Source organism: Solea solea, chromosome 2 (genome assembly GCF_958295425.1).
Source record: "Solea solea chromosome 2, fSolSol10.1, whole genome shotgun sequence".
Lineage (NCBI taxonomy): Eukaryota > Metazoa > Chordata > Actinopteri > Pleuronectiformes > Soleidae > Solea > Solea solea.
The window spans coordinates 13,467,290-13,491,624 of record NC_081135.1 but is presented as its reverse complement, the minus strand read 5'-3'; the positions used below and the strand labels follow the sequence as shown (position 1 = coordinate 13,491,624).

At 39.4% G+C, this 24,335-nt stretch overlaps 1 protein-coding gene across 2 annotated transcripts; it reads left to right on the top strand.

Annotated features, from left to right (window-relative positions):
• The first annotated feature begins 2,655 nt into the window (after window positions 1-2,655).
• itgb2 (integrin, beta 2) lies at window positions 2,656-22,428 on the top strand. 2 transcript variants are annotated; one of them, XM_058623306.1, is made up of 16 exons: window positions 2,656-2,759; window positions 7,940-7,988; window positions 8,361-8,458; window positions 10,284-10,485; window positions 10,564-10,734; window positions 11,292-11,533; window positions 13,580-13,738; window positions 13,880-13,975; window positions 14,067-14,156; window positions 14,251-14,388; window positions 15,260-15,450; window positions 17,392-17,624; window positions 18,655-18,874; window positions 19,784-19,998; window positions 20,881-21,047; window positions 22,009-22,428. In XM_058623306.1, exons 2-16 carry the CDS (start codon window positions 7,940-7,942, stop codon window positions 22,072-22,074), a joined length of 2,337 nt encoding a protein of 778 aa, XP_058479289.1. In that variant the 5' UTR covers window positions 2,656-2,759; the 3' UTR covers window positions 22,075-22,428. The 2 variants fall into 2 exon arrangements, with proteins under 2 accessions (XP_058479289.1, XP_058479288.1); XM_058623305.1 differs by having other exon boundaries at window positions 7,937-7,988.
• The last annotated feature ends 1,907 nt before the right edge of the window (window positions 22,429-24,335 follow it).

The window sequence follows — 24,335 nt, the reverse complement described above, 5'->3', positions numbered from 1 at the left end:
TAAAGGTAAGGTGAAAAGAAAGGTTAAAAGAAGATAATAATAATTAATGTGTTGAATTCAATAGTACTCTCATGCTTCATCCATGTCACCAAACAAACCTTTCTTGTTGGGAGGATGTAGGTTGGATCTAGTTTAGCCACAAACTCTCTAAATCCTGTGTCCTCCACTATACTGAGAGGCTGGGTATCTTACTATCATTGACACCAAGGCATCATCCAGGTCCTTCTTTCTGCTCACTGGGAGAGAAAATAAGACATGTGTTTACAAAAATATAGCATTAGTTATGTCTATTACATTATTATAGTTGATTAGAAGATATGTCAGGAACTGAAAAGTATGTTCATACAGTGGATATTTTAAATGACTGACCTGGACTGGGTCCAGCCACATTCCCCTCACTGTTTTCATGCAAAAGGGCTGGGGTATCCCTGAGCAAGGTACCCAACCCCCATTGCTCCCTGGGCGCTACTCAGTGTGGCAGCCCACTGCTCCTAATTTGCTCCTATTAGAGAAACAATTTCCCTAAGGGGATTAATAAAGTATAGATCTAATCTTAATCAAACCACTTCCTGAACCACCAAGGCTTCAAACGTCCTCAGTGACGTCACTCGCCCTAAACAGCACAAGCGTCGATACGCGCTCCACTGAAGACTTCTGGGATTTCTCGACACACGCTCTGAAGCATCGACACGGTACGACCCATCACTAGTTTCTGGTCTCGTGCCTTTGGGTCCAAGTTTTGTGAAAGTTCCTCCTGACACTGACACTGTTTTGTATTGTATTTTGTTCTGTGTATTATGTGCAAAACTGTTATGATTGTGTGTCGTAGGCATTGGTGGCAGATTTTTCAGAATATAAAATCTAAAAATTAAATATTCCAATTAAAAGTAGCCTCCTGACTAAATTGGACTACGCATGATCAAACTGTATTTACTGCAACTGCACTGCAAACTGTTATTTCAAAAAAAAAGAAACAACGAAAACAAAAACAGATGATGGAAGTATGACTACACTAGTATAAGGACAAGAAATAAGAAATAGATAGATAATAAAAAATAGATAATATTCATTTCGAATGTTAGGAGGTTATAATGTCCAGTTTGTTCTGTGTTGTTCTGTGTAGCAGTGTAGCTCACAAAATAGTATCTGTGCTCCACTTTCTGTGATGAGAAGTAGCACATACAGAGAGGTGTGGTTTGTCCTTTTGGCCACAAGGTGGAGTATCCGCTAAAGTGAGCACTGCTTAGGAGTAAACAAGGCAAGCACATGTACTGTAGTGCTAAGCACAGTGTTGGGCAGACGATTGTGTAGACGCCCCTTTCCATTTTTTTTTTGATTGACAGGTAAGTGGCAGGCTTGACTCAGAACTCCATGTGAGATGTGCTTGATTTATCCCGGTTCCATAGCGATAGCAGCGCAGCAGAGACATTTATAATAATACAATATGTGGCGGGAGTGCGTGACAAAAGACCTAAACGCGACTGTCACACACAATGCGAGAGACTTGAGAGCCCTGTAACTATCAACAAGTCCAGTTAAGATGACCACTGCTGTACCAGTGCTGTTTAACTGTGAGGAGTTTTGTGTTTGTTTATTGGTTTTTTGTTTAATCCCATGATTTAACTCAAGTGTTTTAAAGTAAAGCTTATTTTGAAAGTTAAATTTTACAACCTAGTGTTACATTTTTTTTATGTAAAGTTTAATTGTTTTTGCTTTGCCAAGAAAATGGGCAATCAAACAATTAAAATGTTTTTGTAAAAAATAATCCATTTGGATGTTCATTTTAAGAGATGTTATTATTATACTATTATTATATAGACACAACACATTGTAATTTCTGCATTTATTAAAGTAAATATCAGTAATAAAGTGATAATAAGAGGAAATGTGAATATTTTGCATTGCATTGTGTTGCGCACACCTACATTTTCCCCTTGTGCTCCTAAAGCTAAAAGTTAGGGGCCACTGTGCTCCTAGTAAAAAATGTGTCTGGAGCCCTGAGATGTAACAAAGAAGAGTGAAATGTTTATAGAAAAAGGATACAAAATGTAAAGTATAATTTCTTCGATTAGTTTTTCACTTTATACCTTTAAGTTTTCTGCCAACAATAGTTTAACTTGCATCTGAAGGGGGGAGATGTAATGTTAAGTTATAGCCAATAGGTGGTGCACTGAATATATTATGTGGGGGGATGGAGGAAGTTGGATAGAGGTTACAGAGTTACACCCTGACAGTTGTGTACTTTAATACAGACTAGTGGAGAGAGACTGGGCGGTGGAGTGGCTCAGTGGTTAAGACCGATTCCCTGTGTGCAAAAGACTAAACGGTCACAAGTTCAACTCCACCCCTGGCAGATTGTACTCAATTCCCTTGTAAATTGCTTTGGATTAAAGCGTCTGCGAAATGATATGTAATGGAGACACAATACAGTCACCACTTAATTCACAGTTTGATCGATGAAAACACACATACATTTAACCACACAACAACTGATGTTATTTGTGCCGTTTAGTTATATTAGGTCAAAGGTCACACTGGACACCTAAGACCATGTCATGTGGTAAAACGCTCTTAAAAGTACTTTTGAATATCTTAACAACATATGGAGTTGTGACAGTGACCCACTTTGTGACACAACACCATCGAAAACTCTCTTTGGCTGCGTTGCACTTCCTTCCTTGTGTAAGTGGAGTTTTCTCTTCACCCAGTGTTCGACACAGTTGTCAACCACAGAGCAGAGCTGCAGCTTCCTGTTTCTGGTAAGTATACTTTTATCAAGAACGGTGGGGGTCATTTCAGAAAAGATCATGTAGAAATTGTACACATTTATTAGTGATCTTCAAAACATTTGTGATATAAAAAATATCTGCAGGAGAATAATATAAAATGTTCAAAATAATCAGAAAACAGCTAAATGGTTTGCAAAAGTTTAGCAAATGTAAATGTAGCCCAGTGAGAAAGAAGAAACTCTTGTTGTCTGGGAGGAAGTAGACTGAGTTTACAACTGACTGAAGGAGGGGGCATGCGAAACAGTACATTTCTTTGAATTTTTTTCAGTATACGTATTCAATCGCAGAAGTTTCTATATTGTTTTTATTGACAAGAGCAACTTTTTATGTTGTATCCTCTGTGTAACTGAGCCACTTCCTGGAAGATGTGGGTGGGTTGGGCTTTGTGTGGGTTTTCATGGACCTACTTTTGTAACATGCGCATAATTAATTAAAGTTTATCATAGAAATATTTGTTGATTTCAACATTTACATGAACAGTTCACATAAGAGCACCACTGTCATAATGGCTCCTCTTTACTCTGAACCTGTGGAGAATCAACGTTCACGTTCTAACTCGAGGTGAAAATCAGGTTTTGTCCGTTGCTCTTGTTACTGTTGCTTCCTCATTTGGGTATGGATATATTCTTTGTTGAATATACTGAGTAAACAACAAGTGAAAGAAATATTACAGGGTTCTTATGGTCATGAAAGGACAGCTTTGGTTAATTTTTAAAGTTTATGTTCATGTCCTGCTGCTGTAAATGATTATTGGTTCACTGCAGCTTCAGGATGAAGTTGTTATTACAGCTTTTATTTATTTATTTGCCTCAAGCACATTATGCTTTCCCTATTTAGATATGGTTTTGTCTTGTATTAGAGCCTCTGACAACTAGTTGGCAGCAGGTTTTTGGTTATTTCGTGTTTAATGACAGAAATAATACATAAATTCCTTAACTAGTAATCTGTGCAATCTACGTTGTACAGTATATAGTCAGTCATCATCTACCGCTTTATCCTCCACCAGAGGGTCGCGGGGGGTGCTGTGCCAATCTCAGCTACATCGGGCGATAGGCGGGGTACACCCTGGACAGTTCGCCAGTCCATCGCAGGGCCACACACAGATAGAGACAAACAACCATTCACTCTCACACTCACTCCTATGGTCAATTTGGAGTGTCCAATTTACCTATCCCCACATTGCATGTTTTTGGACTGTGGGAGGAAGCCGGAGTACCCGGAGAAAACCCACGCACACACGGGGAGAACATGCAAACTCCATGCAGAAAGGCCCTTGTTCCAACCGGGGCTCGAACCCGGGTCTTCTCGCTGCAAGGCGAGAGTGCTAACCACTACACCACCGTGTAGGTTTGCAACCTTGTCGGGAACCAGAGCCTCTCTGCATGGAGTTTGCATGGGTTATCTCCAGGTTATCTGCTTTCCTCCCATAGTCCACACAACACTTTTCCATTCATCCATTTTGGATGAAAAGTGGTTCCACATATAGAAAGTTTGGTAACATTTTATTCTCATTGACATTTCAAACAAAAATGTACTTCCTCAATGTTTTTGCTGATTTTCTATTTTATAATTATAGCCATATAAATATATCCTTGTTCGTCATGAGCTTCCTTGTCAGCCTGGCTCACAAATGACCCATCAGTTCGCTGTTGTCCACTGCCTTTTAAGGTGTCAACTGTGTTAAAGCAGTTTATAGCGTGTGTGTGTGAAGTGTGTGTGTGTGTGTGTGTGTGTATGTACAGGAAGCCATTCTCATTGTCAGTTAAAACACTCAACACATTATAAATGTACAGGTCTGACAGTGGGTGGATGTTTCACACATATGACATAACGGGATTATATGTAGCTCAGTGAGATTGTATGAACGTCTGATGACTTTTGATGGTTTAGCATAAAGGGTTTGTAGTCGCTGTCATGAGCTACTTACTAAGGGTGAGTTGAGCTTAAACCCTTGCTTTCTGATGATGAGTTGGACATGGGCAGACTTAAATATGAGGTGGTATTATTAATGATCATGCAGCTTTTTGGATGTTGTCCTACAGGAGGGGTGTTTTTGTTTTTTGTCCTTTCCTTACAGATGTACAGTAATGATGTTTTGCTGTACTTGGGTGCGTTTATTCTCAATTTGAGTTTTTATATTTCTAATAACATATTCCATATCCATAACAAATTGCATTTTATATTCAGTGTGTGAAGTGGGAAGAAAATAAGTGCTTCACTTATCTATATGAGGCATGTATGTCAGTCTCTATGACTAAATCATTAAACACAACATTCTGAAATGTTTCAGTCAATAAAACATACCAGAAGACATTGACAACATTTATTTATTAAAATATTATTCCATATTAAAATAACTAAAAACTGGGGTTATGTTACACACTTTGCCAACTTGTATATTTAGATTATTATTATTAACATTTCCAACAGACACTTAAACTTCAAGCACACAGTCCATTTTATTTGGTGCCCTGTTATTATGTTGTACTACAGGACACAAATGTGGCAAGAGGTTAGTGAATATTACTAAACATTATTGAGAAATTTGAAACTCTTCCAATATATATTGTTCTGGTTTAACAATAAAAATAAAAATTCACCCATACTAAGGAACTGAACAGAGCACCAGCATCTCGTGAGAAGTACTGGTGTGCAAATAACAGTGCTGGTACTCAAAATAGTAAAAAAAAGTAGTACCGGCCCATTTCAGGCTTGTATTCTTACCTTTCCCCTTCTCATCTTCATTCAAGACATTTGGTACCTTATCATTGTTGGAACAATTGACTGGGGCTGAGACAAACAGCACATTTTTAGTTTTATGTATTTACGCGATGTACAGCACTTTGGTCAACTTGCTTGTTTTTAAATGTGCTATAGAAATACATTTGTACTACTTTCAATACTTATGTATATTAAATATTTGAAACTTAAAAGGTACTTTTTTAGTCAAATGAGGTTTTCCAATACTCAATGTATTACCACTAGAGCCTTTTTTTCATGACTACATTATCTAGCACACTTTACTGTACTGTTCCACCTGCTTCTATAACATATTATCTGTTTCAAACTGGTCTTCAGCCTAACACACCTGAATAATAATGCCATGAAACTGAATACTGTGCTATGGGACAATAACAACTTTAAGGGTCCTATTTAAATGAGCTGTTGCACATGGTCTCAAGTGCATTAGGGCATGTGCAACTGTACTTTTTCCTCAATATGCAATATGCAATAATATCCGCAGCCAGATATGTACTACGTGTACTATATGCACTACACTGTTTACAGTCGTTTTGGGGTTTACAGAAAACGTTTTAAGAACGAAAAAGTATAGAGTTAGAGTATAGAGTATAAGTCACCCATTCATACCTTTTTCTGTCTATCACACATTTACACTGAAGACGCCTGGGAATCAAATCTGACAAATTCCAGATTAGTGAAAGAGCCACTTAACCTACTGATCCTCAGTTGTTTGCACTTGCATTAAATCACATTGTGTTATCAATGTTATAGCGATAATTTTTCTGACTTGTATCAAAATGTAGTTTTGCTGCACTTTCTGCCAGTAACTCTGCAAAATATACTGACCATTTCACTTTCACAACATGTAGCGATGTATGATTATGACAGACCGTAAACAGGGCTGATATCTTGTTGCAATATCTTGTTGCTTCTTTCCAATGAACTGTTATTGCATTACTCCTTCTGGGCCACTGCACATTTCACATACTTCTTCATCTGGTAATCCAGGTCTAAAATATTTATCCTCATGGTATTTAAAAGCAGTAGTCAAATGTTAAAAGTCTTAAAAAAGCTGCTGAGTCACCAGAGGATTTATGTTAAAAATTACAAAAAATGGTCATAGTCATAACTGCATTATAAGTGACAGAATTAGTCAATATGACTCAAAGAAAACAGTCAAGTGAGGTTGTTACATAGACTCAAAGTGTGCAGATGAGTATTTAAAAAACACTGGTTATGTGAGACCAACAACACACTACATGTCTTTGAGTCCACCCTTGTTTGTGAGGGAGTGTTGTCTGACTTTTTCAAACACAAGTACAAAATGTAAGGTTGTTTAGAAATGGTGTACTAGAAATGGTGTGAATAAAAGTTCACTGTAGACCTATTTTATACTCTAACACATGACTGAAGTGCGATTGATCAGGAAATTGCATTTTGAAGGCCTCTGTCCCAGTTTGTGTTCAGAGACCTGGAAAACTGATTTAGAATATTTGAGTGAGACTATTAAAGTAATTTAGTCATTTGGAACCATGTTAGTGCAATATGAAAAAACTGTAAACTAAGCTAATGGCACCCCCTGCTGGAAACCTAACACCGCTACATTTCTATTTCTATATATATATCTATATACTGGAACTGGAGCCAATCTTAGCTGACATAGGGTGAAAACCAAATCCATTACAGCGCCAACATACAGAGACAACCATGCACTCTCACACACCTTTGGTCAGTTTACAGTCTCCAGTTAAGCTATATGCATGTTTTTGAACAGTTTTAGTTTAGATTAGTTTATTTTATTTGGGAAATCTCACAACAAAACACAGCAACAAAAATATCCAAATCAAAATGACCTGAAAAGATGCAGGAATCTGAGCACCACCACCTCCAGACATAAATGCCACACTGTCCCATTAATAAATACAAGTCACCACATTTTAAACAGATGAATTATACACATATTTGACTTGACTACTCCAGTCAATGCTCTGCAACCCCTCCCTTGTTATGTATTGTATTATTTTAGTACTATTGTATTGCATTGTGCTATTATCTATTTTTGAACAATCTCTTAGAACTGATAACGTTTGGAAGAAGCTGGAGAACCAAACACAAATAGAACGGAAAATCACATCGGGAGAACATGCAAACTCCACACCCTCGGTCAAAAACACCAAAAATAGTTGTTATAGATGATATGGTTCAGATTTGGTTTGTTGGTCCAACCAGGATTCAAACCAGTGACTAGCGAATCAACAGTGTTAGCCATCACGTAGTCCAGCTGAATAAATGTATGAATATAAACTGTGTATATTGATTCATAATAAAAATAAAACATGGTCCTGCATTTAAATCTTCACATTTTATTGTACTGATCCAAGATATTTTCCTTTTTTTGTCATCAGAAGATGAATCCCTGTGGGTTATTTCTTCTACTCCTGCTGATGAGTAGAAATGGTGAGCTTTCATATCCTTTATTGATATTTGTTTGAATAGTTAATATAAATCCCAAAGGAGAAAGTTTCAAAATGATTGTTTAAGATTTACATTTAAAGATGTAATGTAAAGAAGGGGTAGTGCTTGTTAAGTTTACCCCTCTTTCCTCCTAACAGACAGAGTTCTTTATATTATTTATATTTTCCTGATGATTTTTCTTTTAATTTGTCTTTTATTTAAGGTATATTTATTTTAGGCCATCATACCCTGAATAAAAACATTAGCATCAGAAAGCAAGACTTACCAGTAGTATTGATGGATATTGAGCTGGTTATTATTATGTGTGCTGGTGTTATGAGTGTGTGTTGAATAAAGTTTGTGTTTTTCTTGCAGGACTGTGTCAACAAGAGGAAGTCTGCTCCAAGTCAGTGATTAACTCCTGCAATGACTGTATCAGATCTGGACCATACTGCGTTTGGTGTCAGCAGCTGGTGAGATTTACAGATTTACACTAAAATCAATTGTATATGTGTACTGTATATGCAGTACATCCATAGACATAGGTACCAGTCCTTTACCAGAAGCCTCGTGGGTCTAAGGGTTTTGTGCTCAGATGTTCTTCCTGGAATCTGCTTGAGCCTTTCTTCAGGTTTGGGAGGTTATAGTTCCTTGTGCTCCTATCACCACTGGGACTACAATTGCCTTTACTCCCCAAATCTTCTCATGTTCCTTCTTCTTGATGTTGCTGTCACTTCGGATTGATACATCGATCACTATAGTGCCCTCTCCTGCTATTTATCCAGAACCACTTTGTCTGGTTGATTAGCCAGCACCAGTTTGTCTGTCTGGATCTTGGAGTCACATCTTCAGGAGTCACAGGATCCATCTTGATCCTGGTACCTCCAGTCCTTACTTGGCCCAAATGTTTCTGTACTCTATTCCAGCCATTTGGTTAGAGCGTTCCATGTATGCCTTCCCAGCCAGCAGCTTACACCCTGCTGTGATGTGCTGCACTGTCTCAAGGGCGTCTTAACACAGCCGACACCTGCGGTCCTGCCCGGTGTGATAGATCCCAGCCTCTATTGATCTAGTGCTTAGGGCAAATATGATTAGCTTGTCTGTACTTTCTTTGAGTGCAGCCTCCTGGGACATGTCATGTAGGGGCTTGTCCTTCCATGTTTACCCCTCTGGATCCTCCCTTTTACATGGTTTTCAGCTGCCTAAGGCATTCAATTAGGCATCATGGTATCTATGATGATTTATTACTGGCAGGGCATAGGTATTGATGGCTTGGATCTTGTTCTGACCATTCAGCTGACTCTTGAGTCATACTTGGTGTAGGTATTTGGCTGTGGCAGATCTCCTTGCAGCCTCTTCATGGATCCCATCAGCCCTAAGCAGAACAGCAGACAGGACAGAGCATCTCCTTGGTATGTCTCAGTGATGCTCATATGTGCAATAGGTTTTGAGTTGGCCTCTACAGACCTATCAAGTTCTGGTTGAAGGCCCTTAGAGTCCTGCTGATATTGTACAGCTCCAAGCAGTCCAATGTCCATGTTTATGTATGTGGCATCAAGTCATAGGCTTGCATATTGTCAATCCATGCAGTGCACATGTTGGTGTTACAATCAACCATTATTGGGTGTTTGGCTCCCCTGGTGTTACTGCCAATTCCTTTCTGGGCTCTGCTCATGTATTGAACAACGTGCCTACTCGTCTCCGCAGTGATGCCTTCCATGTTGTGCTGAGGCAGGTTGTTGGACCTCTTCTGGTGGTCCTTCATGATGAGGACAGTCTGACCTTGTGTCAACCTTGTGTGTTCTGAGTGGGTCCCGGACATCATCAGCTGGTTCATCTGTGCAGCCAGGTGTTCATAGAGCAAAGTTAGCTTCTTAAGCCAGTAGGTGTGGATCATGTCCTGGTGCTGTCCAGTTTTTCATTTTGGACATTTTCATATCTGCCATTATGATCTTCACTGGATCTTGTTCTGGGATGTAGTGTTGCCAACTTAGCAACTTTGCCACTATATTAAGTCTCAGCTCTGGGTGGGTCTGTTATTATTTTACCCTCCCACTGAGTCTAGACCTTGATGGAGAATATCCTGTTTATTCTTTAGGCCTCTATCTCTTTCATCTACCTCTTCAGGCAAGCAGCATGGGCTGTGAGCCTTTTCTTTTGAAGTATCTCGTGCCACATGTATGGAGAGCTTGTTGTATTATCTAGGCAATACTTCCTCTCTGTAGCTCAAATACATGGCTAACCTCTCTTCAACTAACAACAATCATTACTTGTTTGTGTTGTTTTTCGTTTGTGTAGAATTTCACCAAACCTGGTGAGCAGGAAGCAGCGCGCTGTGACACCAAAGCTCAGTTGATGGCGAGAGGCTGCATGGACATAGAGATCATCTCCCCCAAGAACAAACTAACAATCATCACCAATAAACCACTGTCTAGTTCATTCACCCGGCAGGAGCCCATACAGCTCAGTCCACAGAAGATCAGTCTGAAATTGAGACTTGGTCAGTGGAACCACTTCATAATCATGTCTCTTCACACCTGATGTCACTCTTTAATCGTCTTCTCTTTTGTGTTTGCAGGGCTTCCCCTCACGTTCAGTGTTCATTTTAAAAGAGTTGAGGGTTACCCTGTTGATCTCTACTACCTGATGGACCTGTCTTACTCCATGAAAGACGACCTGGAAAATGTCAAAGGTCTGGGGCAGAGTCTGTTTGCAGCTTTGAAAAAAATCACTGCTCACGCTCAAATTGGTAAGAAGACTGAACTCTTCATCTTTTATCTTATTCATATTAATCTGTCTGAACTGGAAAAATACGGATGTATGTTAATTAGTATATTGTCTGCCTCTGACCTGCACCGTCACTCAATTTCCTATCAGAGAAAATTGCAGAAAATGTTTCAAAAAGAATTAAAAGCAGAAAGAATTTGAAAGTTGTGTGGAATGTCCTGAACAAGCCAAATATTTTGATGGACAAATGTTTTAAATCAGGTGAAAAATAAAGGAGATAGTGACCCAAAAAAGGTACAGAATAAGCTATTTAAAAAAAGCTATTGATGTCATTGAACAACCCAATAAAATTAAAATTATGAGTGTGACTTCTGGTCTAGGCAATTAAATAAATAAAATGAAAACAGACATGGGCATGCTGGAACAGATAGAACCACTCTAATACAAGGAAAAAATGCATATAAAAAGTATCATTACTGCACATAGTAATATTTGAACTATAAAATTGGCAGAATAATAAAGTACTTTTTCAAATTTAGATGAAATTTCAATGAATAAATGCTATTTTTATAATTCCAGGGTTTGGTGCCTTTGTTGATAAGACAGTCCTTCCTTACACGAACACCAATCCAGAGAAACTAAGGAGGCCATGCGACGACAATTACCAGCAGTGTCAGGCTGCCTTTGGTTATAGACATGTTTTGAGCTTGACATCAAAGGAGGAAGACTTCAAGACCAAAGTGAAACAGCAGTTCATCTCTGGGAACTTGGACTCTCCAGAGGGAAGCCTTGATGCAATAATGCAGGCTGCTGTGTGTGGGGTAAGAACTTAAATTGTGACTAAACCCCTAAACCACTTTTTTCAGGTGTAAACCAGTGTGTACAGGTATCTGGAAATGTTATTTGTTGAGCCAGAGGCACATTTTGACAAATTGGTAGTGAAATTATGCATATTATAATAAAAATCAGTATATCTTCTGCCTCTCTGGTCAAACACCAGCTACTGCAATAAAATTTTCCATTAGTTTTCTTATGGCCCTTTTCGGCACGGCACGTCATGTCACAGCGTGGTTTAGGTTGGTTTTCTACTACAAAAATAGTACCTAATCAACATTTGCAGTGCTGTCGCTAAATACACCAGTCTCCTCTGTTAAATATTGAGAGTTTAGAAATTTCCCTGGTAATTGTTGTAGATTAACCCACGTTTTTAGGATTGTTAAAGGGGACATATTATACCCTATTTCCCCAATTAAAATAGTTCCCTGGTGTCCTAATGAACATGTCTGTGACATGCTTTGGTCAAAATACCATAAGGATGAAGCATCATAGCAGTTCAATAACCCTGCTAAACCCGCCCTTTCAGAACGCTCTGTTTTGTGCATGGTCCCTTTATATGCAAATGAGACACAGGCAAACACACACCCACTTCTTCCAGGAGGTTTCTGATTTGTCCTCTTTACAGCGCTCACTCGCTCAGCTTCTGTTCCCTCCGCTCCATACCTCTCCCCCTCCCTCCACTAGTTCTCTGACAATATCAACATGGCAGCGTGCGCGGAAAACAGCGAGAGTGCCGTCACAGGAAGAGATGTCCAACACAAGGATCAAGGCGAACAGTGCCGAACTGTAAATCAGTTAAAAACACTTAGGGACAGCACCACTGATCGCCACCGCTGATCGTCAGCAGCGCGCAGCAAGCTGAATAAACTGCCGCTGTATGCGACTGTATCAGACTGAGTCTGTGCTCCGGAGACCTCGCCACCACTGATCGCCACCGAGGTGGGGATCAGCGGTGCTTAACTGATTTTCACAGAGAGTGCCGTCACAGGAAGAGACCTCCGACACATGGATACTTAGGGACAGCACCGCTGATCGCCACCGCTGATCGCCAGCGGTGGCCATAAACTGCAGCTAAAAAATGTACCTGGTACCAGGTACTGTGCTAGTGGAAATGCAACTTAATTGTGCTGTGTGGTGTCGTGCCGTGTCGTGCCGTGCCGTGCCGTGCCGTGCCGTGCCGTGCCGTGCCGTGCCGTGCCGTGCCATGCCATGCCATGCCGTGCCGTGCTGTGCCATGCTGTGCCGTGCCGGGTTGAGCCGGAGGAAACAGGCCATTAGTCCACTCTTGCATCACTGGTACACACTTTTGGCACCCTGCTGTCTAATCACACACGAGGGTGAAAACATTGTTGAATCGTAAAATAAACAGAGGAGAAAACAGATCAGTGATTGTCCCACACACTGTCCATTGTGCTGCACATCTACAGCTCGTTCTTGTTTGTGACTCTGTTTATTTGCGCTTCTTTAGGAACCCCCAATTTTCTTTTTAAGGTTTCTTTATAGCATCTTCTTCTTATTTAGGGGTTGCCTAAAGTTGATCATCTGCCTCTGTCTTGTCCTATTCCTTGTTTGTGTCCTCTTCTGTTACACCAACTGTCCTCATGTCCTCCTTCACAACATCTATGAACCTTCTCTGTGGTCTTCGTCTTTTCCTCCTGCCTGGCAGCTTCATCTTCAACATCCTTTGTCCAATATAAACATCAACCCCCCTCTGCATGTGACCAAACCATCTCAACCTTGCCTTTCTTACTTTTAACCTGAGCTGTCCCTCAAATACACTCATTTCATGCTTTGTAGTAGTATTTTGTATTTGTAGTAGTCGAGTAGTAAGCTTCATAGCATGGACTTTATTATTACCAATATGCTAGAATAGTGACCTTTGCACTGAAATAGTGTGTAGCTGCTACAGAGAATAGCCAATAGGAGGTGCCCTCACTCTATGAACTACACTGTGATTGGTCAAAGTCTCGGCATAGGCCAGATTTCCTCAATGCAGTAAAAAGAATGTAGATGATGATGTTGTTGTTTAGGACAAAATAGGATGGAGGAACAGCAGCACTCGGCTGATTGTACTCACCACTGATGCTGGATTCCACATGGCTGGTGATGGAAAACTGGCAGGAATACTTGAACCCAATGATGAACAGTGCTACATGGAATCCAGTATTTATGGCAGGAGCAGTGAGATGGTGTGTATGGAATCACATGTTATGCTATCCGAGGGCAAAGCTTTGTATTATTTACTAAGCTTTGCCTCCATAATGATTATTTCAAAAGATTTTGGTTATCAAGTCAAATGATTATTTCATGGGTATTTTTGCTGCATGAAGGACTACCCGTCTGTGGGACAACTGGCGAGGCAGTTGGAAAAGAACAATATTCAACCTATATTTGCTGTGACGAAAAATATGGAGGATGTGTATAAGGTAAATAAAAATCTACTACTCTGTTTACTGTTTAAAAAAAAAACATTCTCACACTCACTGAAATTTAATGTCACACCATGTTCTCTCTCAGCAACTCTCTAAAATGATTCCAAAGTCAGAGGTGGGAGTTTTGTCAACAAATTCTGACAATGTGGTCAATCTCATTGTAAATGCATACAATGTAAGTCGTCACTCTGTCACTCATTGAGCTACATGTGACCAACACTGTTTTCATTTGTATCTAATAATGGTCTCAAATATGTACTCCATGACAGCGACTTTCTTCCAGCGTCACTGTGACCCATGACACACTCCCTGACAATGTCAGAGTTGTCTATACTCCGATCTGCAGTAATCCAGGACCAGCAGGGGACAGCAAAGGGATTTGTAACAAGGTCCATGATGGAGACGAGGTCAGTTCTTTGGAATGTCTGCGTAGATTCTCATACATCCAGGTCATCATTACCAGAATCAGAATAGGTATCAAAATCGATGTTTATTGGCAAGTACATTTACACATACAGGGAATTGGACTTGGTGTTTTGGTGCATTTAAATAGATGTTGGGGATCAACAGTTAGTGGCAATAATTTGATTGATAAAAATAAAAACAAATCTAAAATTATTTATTAAATATTATGATAAAATTTTATCAGATCTGGGCACCACCCTGAAAACAGCGAAAAGACAATCATTCAATGCCTTTAAAATCAGTTAAAATAAATAATGACTGTAATTGACTATACTATCAAAAGTTGTCCAAATTAAACAGTATTCAAGTTGTGAATCCGTACACTGACTCTCTCAACCTGTTTATCACAGTATTCATGTACAAAAAACACAGAGCTTTCCTAAAAAGTAAGAATTGATTAAATCAAATGACAAAATAAATTCAGCATTTTGATTCACTGAAGCTAAATAACACAAAGTTAATTGAGTTATCCAAGTCAATGAACATCATTAGCATAATTAACATTTTTCTCATTTGAACCAATAAATCTAATTTACTAGAGCTAGAAATCACATGTTATATGCAACATACAAGCAGTGTGTGTGTCTGTGTGTGTCTGGGGTGTGTATGTTGCTACCCATGTAGAGGTTATTATTGACTGGTATTGTTAACAAGTGATAGCCCAGCTTCCAAGTTTTTTTTGTCCCCCAAACATCTCTGGGTAGCTGGGAACTTGGAAGTGATGTCATTCCCAGCTCTGACATCTGAGTTTCAATGTAAATGGAACGAGCACTGTCATTTCCTGTTCTAATTTTGTTCGACTCCCCCTTCCAGATCTCTTTTAATGTCACTGTGACAGCACACTCTTGTATGGAGGGCCAGTCTTTCACTATCAGTCCACTGGGCATTAAAGACACATTGACAGTGAGCTTGTCGACGAACTGTGAGTGTTTGTGTGAGGACCCCAATGACAAAAAACACTCTCACTGTAAGATGAATGGGAAAGTCAGCTGTGGTATTTGCAGGTAAGAAAGTGCAGGTTGCACTGTTATCTCAATGTCAAAGCTTTTATTCTTTTATAGGTTAGAAGACTGATTTTAACATTTCTCTTGTGTTCATTGAGCCCTCCTATATTTCAGTGTTAGTGGCTTAATGTAAATTGTATGTGGAAATATGTATTTTAACTGCTTTTATATTAACACAAAAACAGAAGTCACTTGGTTTATACTACTACTATACTATACTGCACAATAGATCCCATATATCTCCCTGTGTCAGTTGGTGAAATTAACACACTTTGCAGCATATGTAGATATACATTTCTTTCATTGTGCAAAATAAACAAACAGGCTGCACCAAAGGAACATTTTAATAATTGATTAATCTCTTGATTATTTCCTGATAAATTGTTTGGTCCAGAAAATGTGTTGTATGTATGTACGTATGTATGTATCTATGTATTTATGTTTGTATGTTTGTTTGTATGTAGGTATGTTTGTATGTATGTGTGTTTGTATGTATCTTTGTATGTATGTTTGTATGTATGTATGTATGTTTTATTTATGTTTGTTTGTATGTAGGTATGTTTGTATGTATGTATGTGTGGGTATGTACTGTATGTATGTATGTATGTATGTGTGTATGTATGTATGTATGTATGTGTGTATGTATGTATGTGTGTATGTGTGTATGTATGTTTGTATGTATGTATGTACGTATGTATGTGTTTATGTATGTATGTATGTATGTATGTTTGTATGTATGTGTGTGTGTGTATGTATGTACTGTATGTGTGTATGTATGTATGTGTTTATGTATGTTTGTATGTAAGTGTGTGTATGTACTGTATGTGTTTATGTATGTTTGTATGTATGTGTGTGTATGTACTGTATGTGTGTATGTATGTACGTGTTTATGTATGTTTGTATGTATATGTGTGTATGTACTGTATGTGTGTATGTATGTACGTGTTTATGTATGTTTGTATGTAAATGTGTGTATGTACTGTATGTGTGTATGTATGTACGTGTTTATGTATGTTTGTATGTAAGTGTGTGTATGTACTGTATGTGTGTATGTATGTACGTGTTTATGTATGTTTGTATGTATGTGTGTGTATGTACTGTATGTGTGTATGTATGTATGTGTTTATGTATGTTTGTATGTATGTGTGTGTATGTACTGTATGTGTGTATGTATGTATGTGTTTATGTATGTTTGTATGTATGTGTGTGTATGTACTGTATGTGTTTATGTATGTTTGTATGTATGTGTGTGTATGTACTGTATGTGTGTATGTATGTATGTGTTTATGTATGTGTGGGTATGTACTGTATGTCTGTATGTATGTATGTGTTTATGTATGTTTGTATGTATGTGTGTATGTACTGTATGTGTGTATGTATGTATGTGTTTATGTATGTTTGTATGTATGTGTGTATGTACTGTATGTGTGTATGTATGTATGTGTTTATGTATGTTTGTATGTATGTGTGTGTATGTACTGTATGTGTGTATGTATGTATGTGTTTATGTATGTTTGTATGTATGTGTGTGTATGTACTGTATGTGTGTATGTATGTATGTGTTTATGTATGTTTGTATGTATGTGTGTGTATGTACTGTATGTGTGTATGTATGTTTGTATGTATGTGTGTGTATGTACTGTATGTGTGTATGTGTGTATGTATGTATGTGTTTATGTATGTGTGGGTATGTACTGTATGTCTGTATGTATGTATGTGTTTATGTATGTTTGTATGTATGTGTGTATGTATGTATGTGTTTATGTATGTTTGTATGTATGTGTGTGTATGTACTGTATGTATGTATGTTAAATGTTCACTTCTCAAAGAGCCTGCCCTTTCTTACACTTCAGCATTTTTACACTACATTATTTCTGTTATTTCTCTTCACTTGTGACAGATTTTAGATGTATTTATTCATTTATTTGCGTCCTTGTTCAGCTGTAATGATGGCCACGTTGGTCAGTTCTGCGAGTGTGCCGTCGGTGAGAAAGGCGACCAAGCCCTACGGTCAACCTGTCAGAGGCAAAACGGCACAGAATGCGAGGGTCGAGGAGACTGTGTCTGTGGTCGATGCCGGTGCCACACCACAGAGAGTGGGAAAAGTTACCATGGGGACTTTTGCGAGTGTGATGATGAGCACTGTGAAAAGTACAAGAATAAGCTGTGTGGAGGTACAGTTTTACTTATTTCATTTCAAATGTGTTTTTAGTGTTTTAAAACTGATAACTTTGATTGTCTATGTTTCACACTGCGAGGTGTAGGCACAAAATAATCATTTCAGTCATGTTTAGAATATTTTTGTTTAGTTTGTTTTGTTTAGTTATTTAACCTTTATTTAACCAGCACAGTTACATACAAACAAAATACAACAGTGTTACAGAGTTTGACGTAGCTTCCAGACTCACATTATTTACTTCACAATTTAGGGTTCAATATACATAAGAGAGATGCTGTTCACCTGAGTCTGGTTCTGCCAGAGATTTATTTCTGTTATAAGTCAGTTATTCTCCCCACTGGTGCCAAGTGTTCACTCTTGGGTTTCTCTAATGTACAGTATTGGGCTTTCTGTGTCCAACATGTAACTCTACAATGTGCCCAGGGATAATATGATTTGATTTAGGACAATACAAATATATTTGAATTAAATGTAATTAAAAAAGGTACTCACATAAGACAAAGGTAGAGTAAAGAAATAGTACAGTAAATGGAAAAGGTTACAGTGGCTTGTAAGTGTCAAACTATATTACAAAGTGTGAAACATTTTCACAAAGCTAGAGACAAATTTACATTTTAGAAAAGAAAATGCAAAACGTTATGTTTCGGGATTTGTAAGGGTTTCACATGTTTGTAAATTTGTTGTGTTCATGCCAGCAGCAATGATTTCAGTGAGCAAGCCTCACGCTCTGTATCAGTACATACAGACAACCACCCTGAATCCCTTTAATCAGCAACATAGCAATTTAATCTTATAACTCCCAATGTCTGTTGTGGATGTAGATGGATCTTCTGGTCGGAAGATGACCCACTGAAGCACAGCTGACATTGATTGATTAGGGAAATGCACTAAAATGCAAATTGTTTCGGAAGATGTCTGCTGTCAGAAAATATAAAAGCTAAAGTTGCTTGTAGTGAAATTCAACTCAGATGTGTAGGTAAATATGTGAAGTGCTACGTCTCACCTCCATTTCTCTTATCTCACAGGTAATGGTAAGTGCATATGTGGCAAGTGTGACTGCAGTACAGGCTTTGAGGGCTCAGCCTGTCAGTGTGCAGTATCTGAGGTAGGCTGTCGTACGCTGAACAACTCCGTGTGCTTCGGCCGAGGAACCTGCAAATGTAACCGCTGTCAGTGTAAGGAGGGATACCAGCGGCCACACTGCCAGCAGTGCCTCGGCTGCCCTGACCCATGCCAGACCAAACTGTAAGACTCCAAACTCAGCTTTTACTTTCAAATTATTCTAAAGGATTTTCTTAAAAGCAATATTTATTTGTTTTCCCTTTATTTATATTATTTTTTTTGTGATTAACATTTTATCAAATTTAAGATGATATGCACCAATACAGGCGCGAAAATATGCAGAGGTTAATTGGACACTCTAAATTGACTGTATTGAGTTTCTGGTTGTTCCTCTCTGTGTTTTGGCAACCTGAGATGGACTGGCAACCTGTCGAGGGTGATCTCCCCCGTTCACCCTCGGATTGGATCCAGCAGCTTCCGCCACTCAAACATGGAGGATAAAGCGGTAGACAATGAGGGAATGAATGAATGCACAAATACTTAGATAGATTTAAAGATATAAGAGACAGATGTACATAATTATACAATATGAAACAAAGGGAAAAGACAAAAGCAAGATTAAAAAACAACAATAATTCCAATTAAAATAAGAGGCTGCGTTGCAATAACATCAAAAGAGCAGCTGCATGTTGTGTCAGAAGAAGTACGTAAGTAAGTAAGATTATAGCAGCTAATAAGAGATGGCACATGAGCAGTTGTCTAGCACATGTTTAGTATTGACATGTAAATACAATACATATTTGACATCATTTTAGTGGAAGCTGAGCTTCCCTTGCTGTCTGAGAGCAATCGCCACTGCTCAAAACCCACCTGTTCAGACTGGCGTTCCCCTCAGGATCCTACTCCACATTACCCATCTGTTTTTATTTTCTTCTTTCTATTTCTAATCTTTAGTTTATATCTTGTTTCAACCTGGTTTTATTTCTTTTGCCTTGCATATGTCTGTATTTGGCCACAAATAGAATTATGTAGCCGGTCTTGCTGGTTTATGTTGAGATCTAAAGGCTTGACTCGTTGTTATTTGTCTTTCAGGAGCTGCATTGAATGCCTTGGATTTGAAACCGGCCCTTTGAAAAAGAACTGCACTGTGGCATGCAGCCGGAGTATTTATCATGAAATGGTGGACCACTTCCTGTTAACAAGCAAACCATGTCACCAGAAGGACTCGGAGGGCTGCTGGGTTACTTTTAAGCTTGAACAACTGGTTGGAGAGGATAACTACAAGGCTGAGATTCAGAAACAGCGAGGTAAGCTTCTGATGAAACGAGCTGACACCCCTCACACAGTCAGGGCTCTCAAGTCTCACGTCTTAAAGGCGACATAGACCGGAAGCTCCAATTAACGCTGCGTTTGTGTGTGTATCTGTGTCATTACCTCGTTTATGAAACCCTAAAGTTTCAGAACAAACAGTTCAGCCACTGCTGAGAAAATAGGGTTTTATTGTTTTCCCGGGCTCTGCGAAGCGGATCGGCACTTCCCTATGCTGATGATGTCATCAGAAAACCTCACCACTCCTCTCACCACCGTAGCACCTCCCGGTGCGGGCACTAGTCCGGGCACATCCGGTTGCGTACATTCAACCGCAGAAGAAGAAGAACTACTCTCGTTGTAGCTGCTGAGATGCAGAGCATCCACCGTGCCAGAGGGGGAGCTGTGTATCTGAGAGCTGGCCTACCAATTACGTCACTTCCAGGTACCTGGCCAATCACAGGACAGTGGGAACGCTCTCGTTGGCTGGCCAATCACAACACAGTCCACGTTCTGGGGGTGTGGTTTTGGTCTGAAACAGCGCGGCTGACGAGAGAGTCAGTGAGGAAATATTTTGATCGGCTCGTTTGCAGCGATTAGGAGGTTTTTAACCGTGAAAACAAGTTAATATATGTAAGTAGACCTCCATAACTAACATATATGTGCGATACAAGCATTCAATGTCACCTTTTCGGTCTTTTGTCGCGCACTCCTGCCTCACATTGTATTTTTAATGCTGAACAAAAATTAGAATATAATAGAATATATAATTCTTACATCACATGTGGCCCTACTCCTCTTCTGTAAATGACTGAAATTGCAATTAAGGTAACTTTAAAAAACTGTTGAGGTCCTTTTAACTCATTTATCTCTCCTCCTAGTCTGTCCAGAGCCACCCAGCGTCATTGCTATAATCGGAGGCTCCATAGCAGCAGTGGCTCTTATTGGCATCATGCTGCTGATGCTCATCAAGTTATTACTCTACATGAGAGACCTGAAAGAGTTCCGAAAGTTTGAAAATGAAAAGAAAAAATCCAGATGGGCAGAGGTGAGATCATTTCTGTTTTTTTATCATCATGTTTAGATTGTTGTAACAAAGTATTGTATAGTTTTATTCTATATTTAACTCGGCCTACTTGTTGCTGGTTTTTCCATGGCTGGACACAATTGTAAAAGGGCAACTTTTACATAAAATAAAAATACCATGATTTAATCCCAGACTAGTTTCAGAAAAGCTAAATAACACAAGACTACCAAAAGTCACTGAATCAGTGGCAAGTGGAAAATTTATTGTAGTATTCTTGAAGTTGTTTCACCTCTCATCCAAGAGGCTTCTTCGGTTTTGAAAGTTTGAGGCGAAACCCAGGAATTTAACCTCTGTGAAAATGGGCTGTGGTCACTGTAACTCCTGCCCCGTCCCCTAAGGTTAAATAACCTCTTTAGCAATTAGCATGTCCACATGGGACCCATAAGGACTGAAAATATGGGTCCCAAGTGAGTTTATCCATGCTGGTCCCACCCGTTTGCCCACTTCATACCCTTTCCAGGCTACCTGAGTACGAATGGTCTGTATTTATCACTTTTCTAGTCTTGATGACCACTCAAAGCTGCTTTACACTACAGCTTTTGCCATTCACCCATTCACCCATTCACTCACACTTTCAGACAGCACATCTATGAGCATCTCATTTTCTATCACACATCTTTCATACCCATTCACACGCTGCCGTCAGGAGCAGACATGTAAAGACGTGGGCAAATTATGCAGGTCCCCTATGGTTTCAGTAACATTGGCCCCACATGAGAAGCTCATGGGGCAAACAAGGGTGGGGTCACTATGAAAACCACAGACAAACCGGCTTGGGACCAATATTGTCAGTCCAAATGTAACCCTTATGGGGCCCACATGGAGATGCTGGTAGGGTAGGGTGTCAACATTGTCCAGCGTTTGTTTTACACTGAATTTCACTCATGAAAACAAACTAAATGTAAGGTTTTTCTGTTACCAGGCTGACAACCCACTGTTCAAGAACGCCACTACCACTGTGGCTAACCCCACTTTCACTGGAGAGTGAAAGCCTCCACTGCAGCACAGCCATCAATCTGCACTGCTCTGTTCAATTCATGTATGTGATTGATTACTGGAAATGTATTTGCAAATGTCCACAGCCAGTGATAATAGGGATTAGCTTGATAACAGTAGCCGTCTCTGATTGCCTTATTTATATGACTGAATTTGCATTGTACTATATACACAGGGACATTATCCCCATATTTAAGAAGTATGAGTAATCCATTTTTATTTATTCCTTCTATGATGATTTTATATGAAATTATATTTAAAGGGGACATATTATGCAAAATCAACTTTTTAATCATTTTAATACTTATATTTGGGACTCTGAAGGCCTTACCAGTCACCAAAGTGTGGAAAAAGAATACTCAGTCATGTTTTCGTGGTCCCCCTTAGTGTAAGTATAGGCGATTTATGCACATTTCACCTCGAATGTTACCACCCCACCAGTAAGTTTACCTCGAGAGCTCCACCTTACCTCCACCTTAGCTCCACCTTGTCCCTATAAAATGCGAGAGTGCAGGTGAGGGAGGAAGAGCGGTATTAAGTCAACGTGGAGGGACAAGTGTGCTGTACGTGGTTGCACAGTGGAGCACAGTGTTTTACACAAACTTCCAGGCTCAGAGGATTTTATATATGAAGCTAATGTGCCGGATAAAGTCAGCAAACGTGTGTTCGCACCACTTCACATCAGAGTGCGGCCAGCGGTCGCCGTATTTTGTCAGCGACCGTATTTCACCGACGTACAAACACACACATTGTTAAGAAAAGGTCACATAGAGCTCATAACTAACCATTCTGACACGTCCTAATTAAAAATATTTGCTCAGTACGTCCTCCATGACCGGAGCACAGAGTGCAGCTCGCTGATCGCCAGTGCTGTCCCTAAGTCTTTTTAACTGATTTACAGTTCGGCAGTGTTCGCCTTGATCCTTGTGTCGGACGTCTCTTTCTGTGACGGCACTCTCGCTGTTTTCCACGCACGCTGCCATGTTGATATTGTCAGAGAACTAGTGGTGGGAGGGGGAGAGGAATGGAACGGAGGGAACAGGAGCTGAGTGAGCGCTCATTTGCATATAAAGGGACCATGCACAAAACCGAGCGTTCTGAAAGGGGCGGGTTTAGCAGGGTTATTGAACTGCTATGGTGCTTCATCCTTATTGTATTTTGACCAAAGCATGTCACAGACATGTTCATTAGGACACCAGGGAAGTATTTTAACCTGGGAAATAGGGTATAATATGTCTCCTTTAATTTTTTCAAATAAAATCTTTCAGGTTCATGTACATGAAGTTATTAAAGGAGCGACTCCTTTGCACCTCCTCTGGACTCTGTTTACATCCTTCGACCTGGGTCACACTTTTCGCAAGCCACTCATTCTTACAATTACACGCTGCGGGTTGTGTTCATACTGCACAAGGAGTTTTTAATGTCCTTGTATTCTTTGAGCAATGAGTTGTACGTGTATTTGTCCCAACTGACAGTCTTCTTTGTCTCTTTTGACCAAGAGGAACTGGATTTGAAAGTGTGTGCTACAGCAAGTTGCTTCACATGGACCACAGAAATGGGTGGATGATGAAATGTATGCAATTCATGACAGCTGGTAATTCTGTCCCAAATAATTGAAGACTTTGACCAATCACAGAACAGTTCAGAGAGAGAGAGAGAGAGAGAGAGCATTCCTATTGATGTTTTACTAAATCTACTCTGCATAAATTGTCTGGGTGAACCCAGCCAAGTCTACCAGGGATTTGATTTCACTCTGCAGACATACGTAGTGAGGACACTGTTTTGGCCATCTCCAGAATATCCAAAATAAGGGACTACAGGCAGGCTTAATGCAATGACGACACAGAAGCGATGTCGAGCAGCTTTTTGATCTACGCCCTTTTTTTTCGACTCATAATTCAATCTAATTTCACGTCACTTTTTTCATATCAAAATGGTGCGATATTGCTAATTACCGTAAGTTAAGTATCATAATCAGCTTTACTTTGCATACCATGTAACACTTTGTGCCTGAGTATGTCTGTATACAGTATGTGAAGGCAGTGCATTTTGAAAGGTTTAATAAAAACAATAAAATAATAACAATAAAAACTTGTTTTAATTGTTTTCTCTCATTTTCCTCCTTGTTTCCAAGTATACTGTGGCAAATACTATTTAGACACTAATGCAGTCAATTTTTTTCTGATCCATGTTGGAATATGAGTTTTTTTCAGACTGCAGTTACAGTCAGGAAATCATCTTTACAGCAAAGTA

What these genes read in the sequence shown, in the direction of transcription:
- itgb2 (XM_058623306.1), top strand. Translation starts at nt 7,940, where the DNA reads ATGAATCCCTGTGGGTTATTTCTTCTACTCCTGCTGATGAGTAGAAAT. An exon ending in AGGTCCATGATGGAGACGAG is followed by an intron (nt 14,389 to 15,259) that starts GTCAGTTCTTTG and finishes TCCCCCTTCCAG; the next exon opens with ATCTCTTTTAATGTCACTGT. An exon ending in GTCAGCTGTGGTATTTGCAG is followed by an intron (nt 15,451 to 17,391) that starts GTAAGAAAGTGC and finishes GTCCTTGTTCAG; the next exon opens with CTGTAATGATGGCCACGTTG.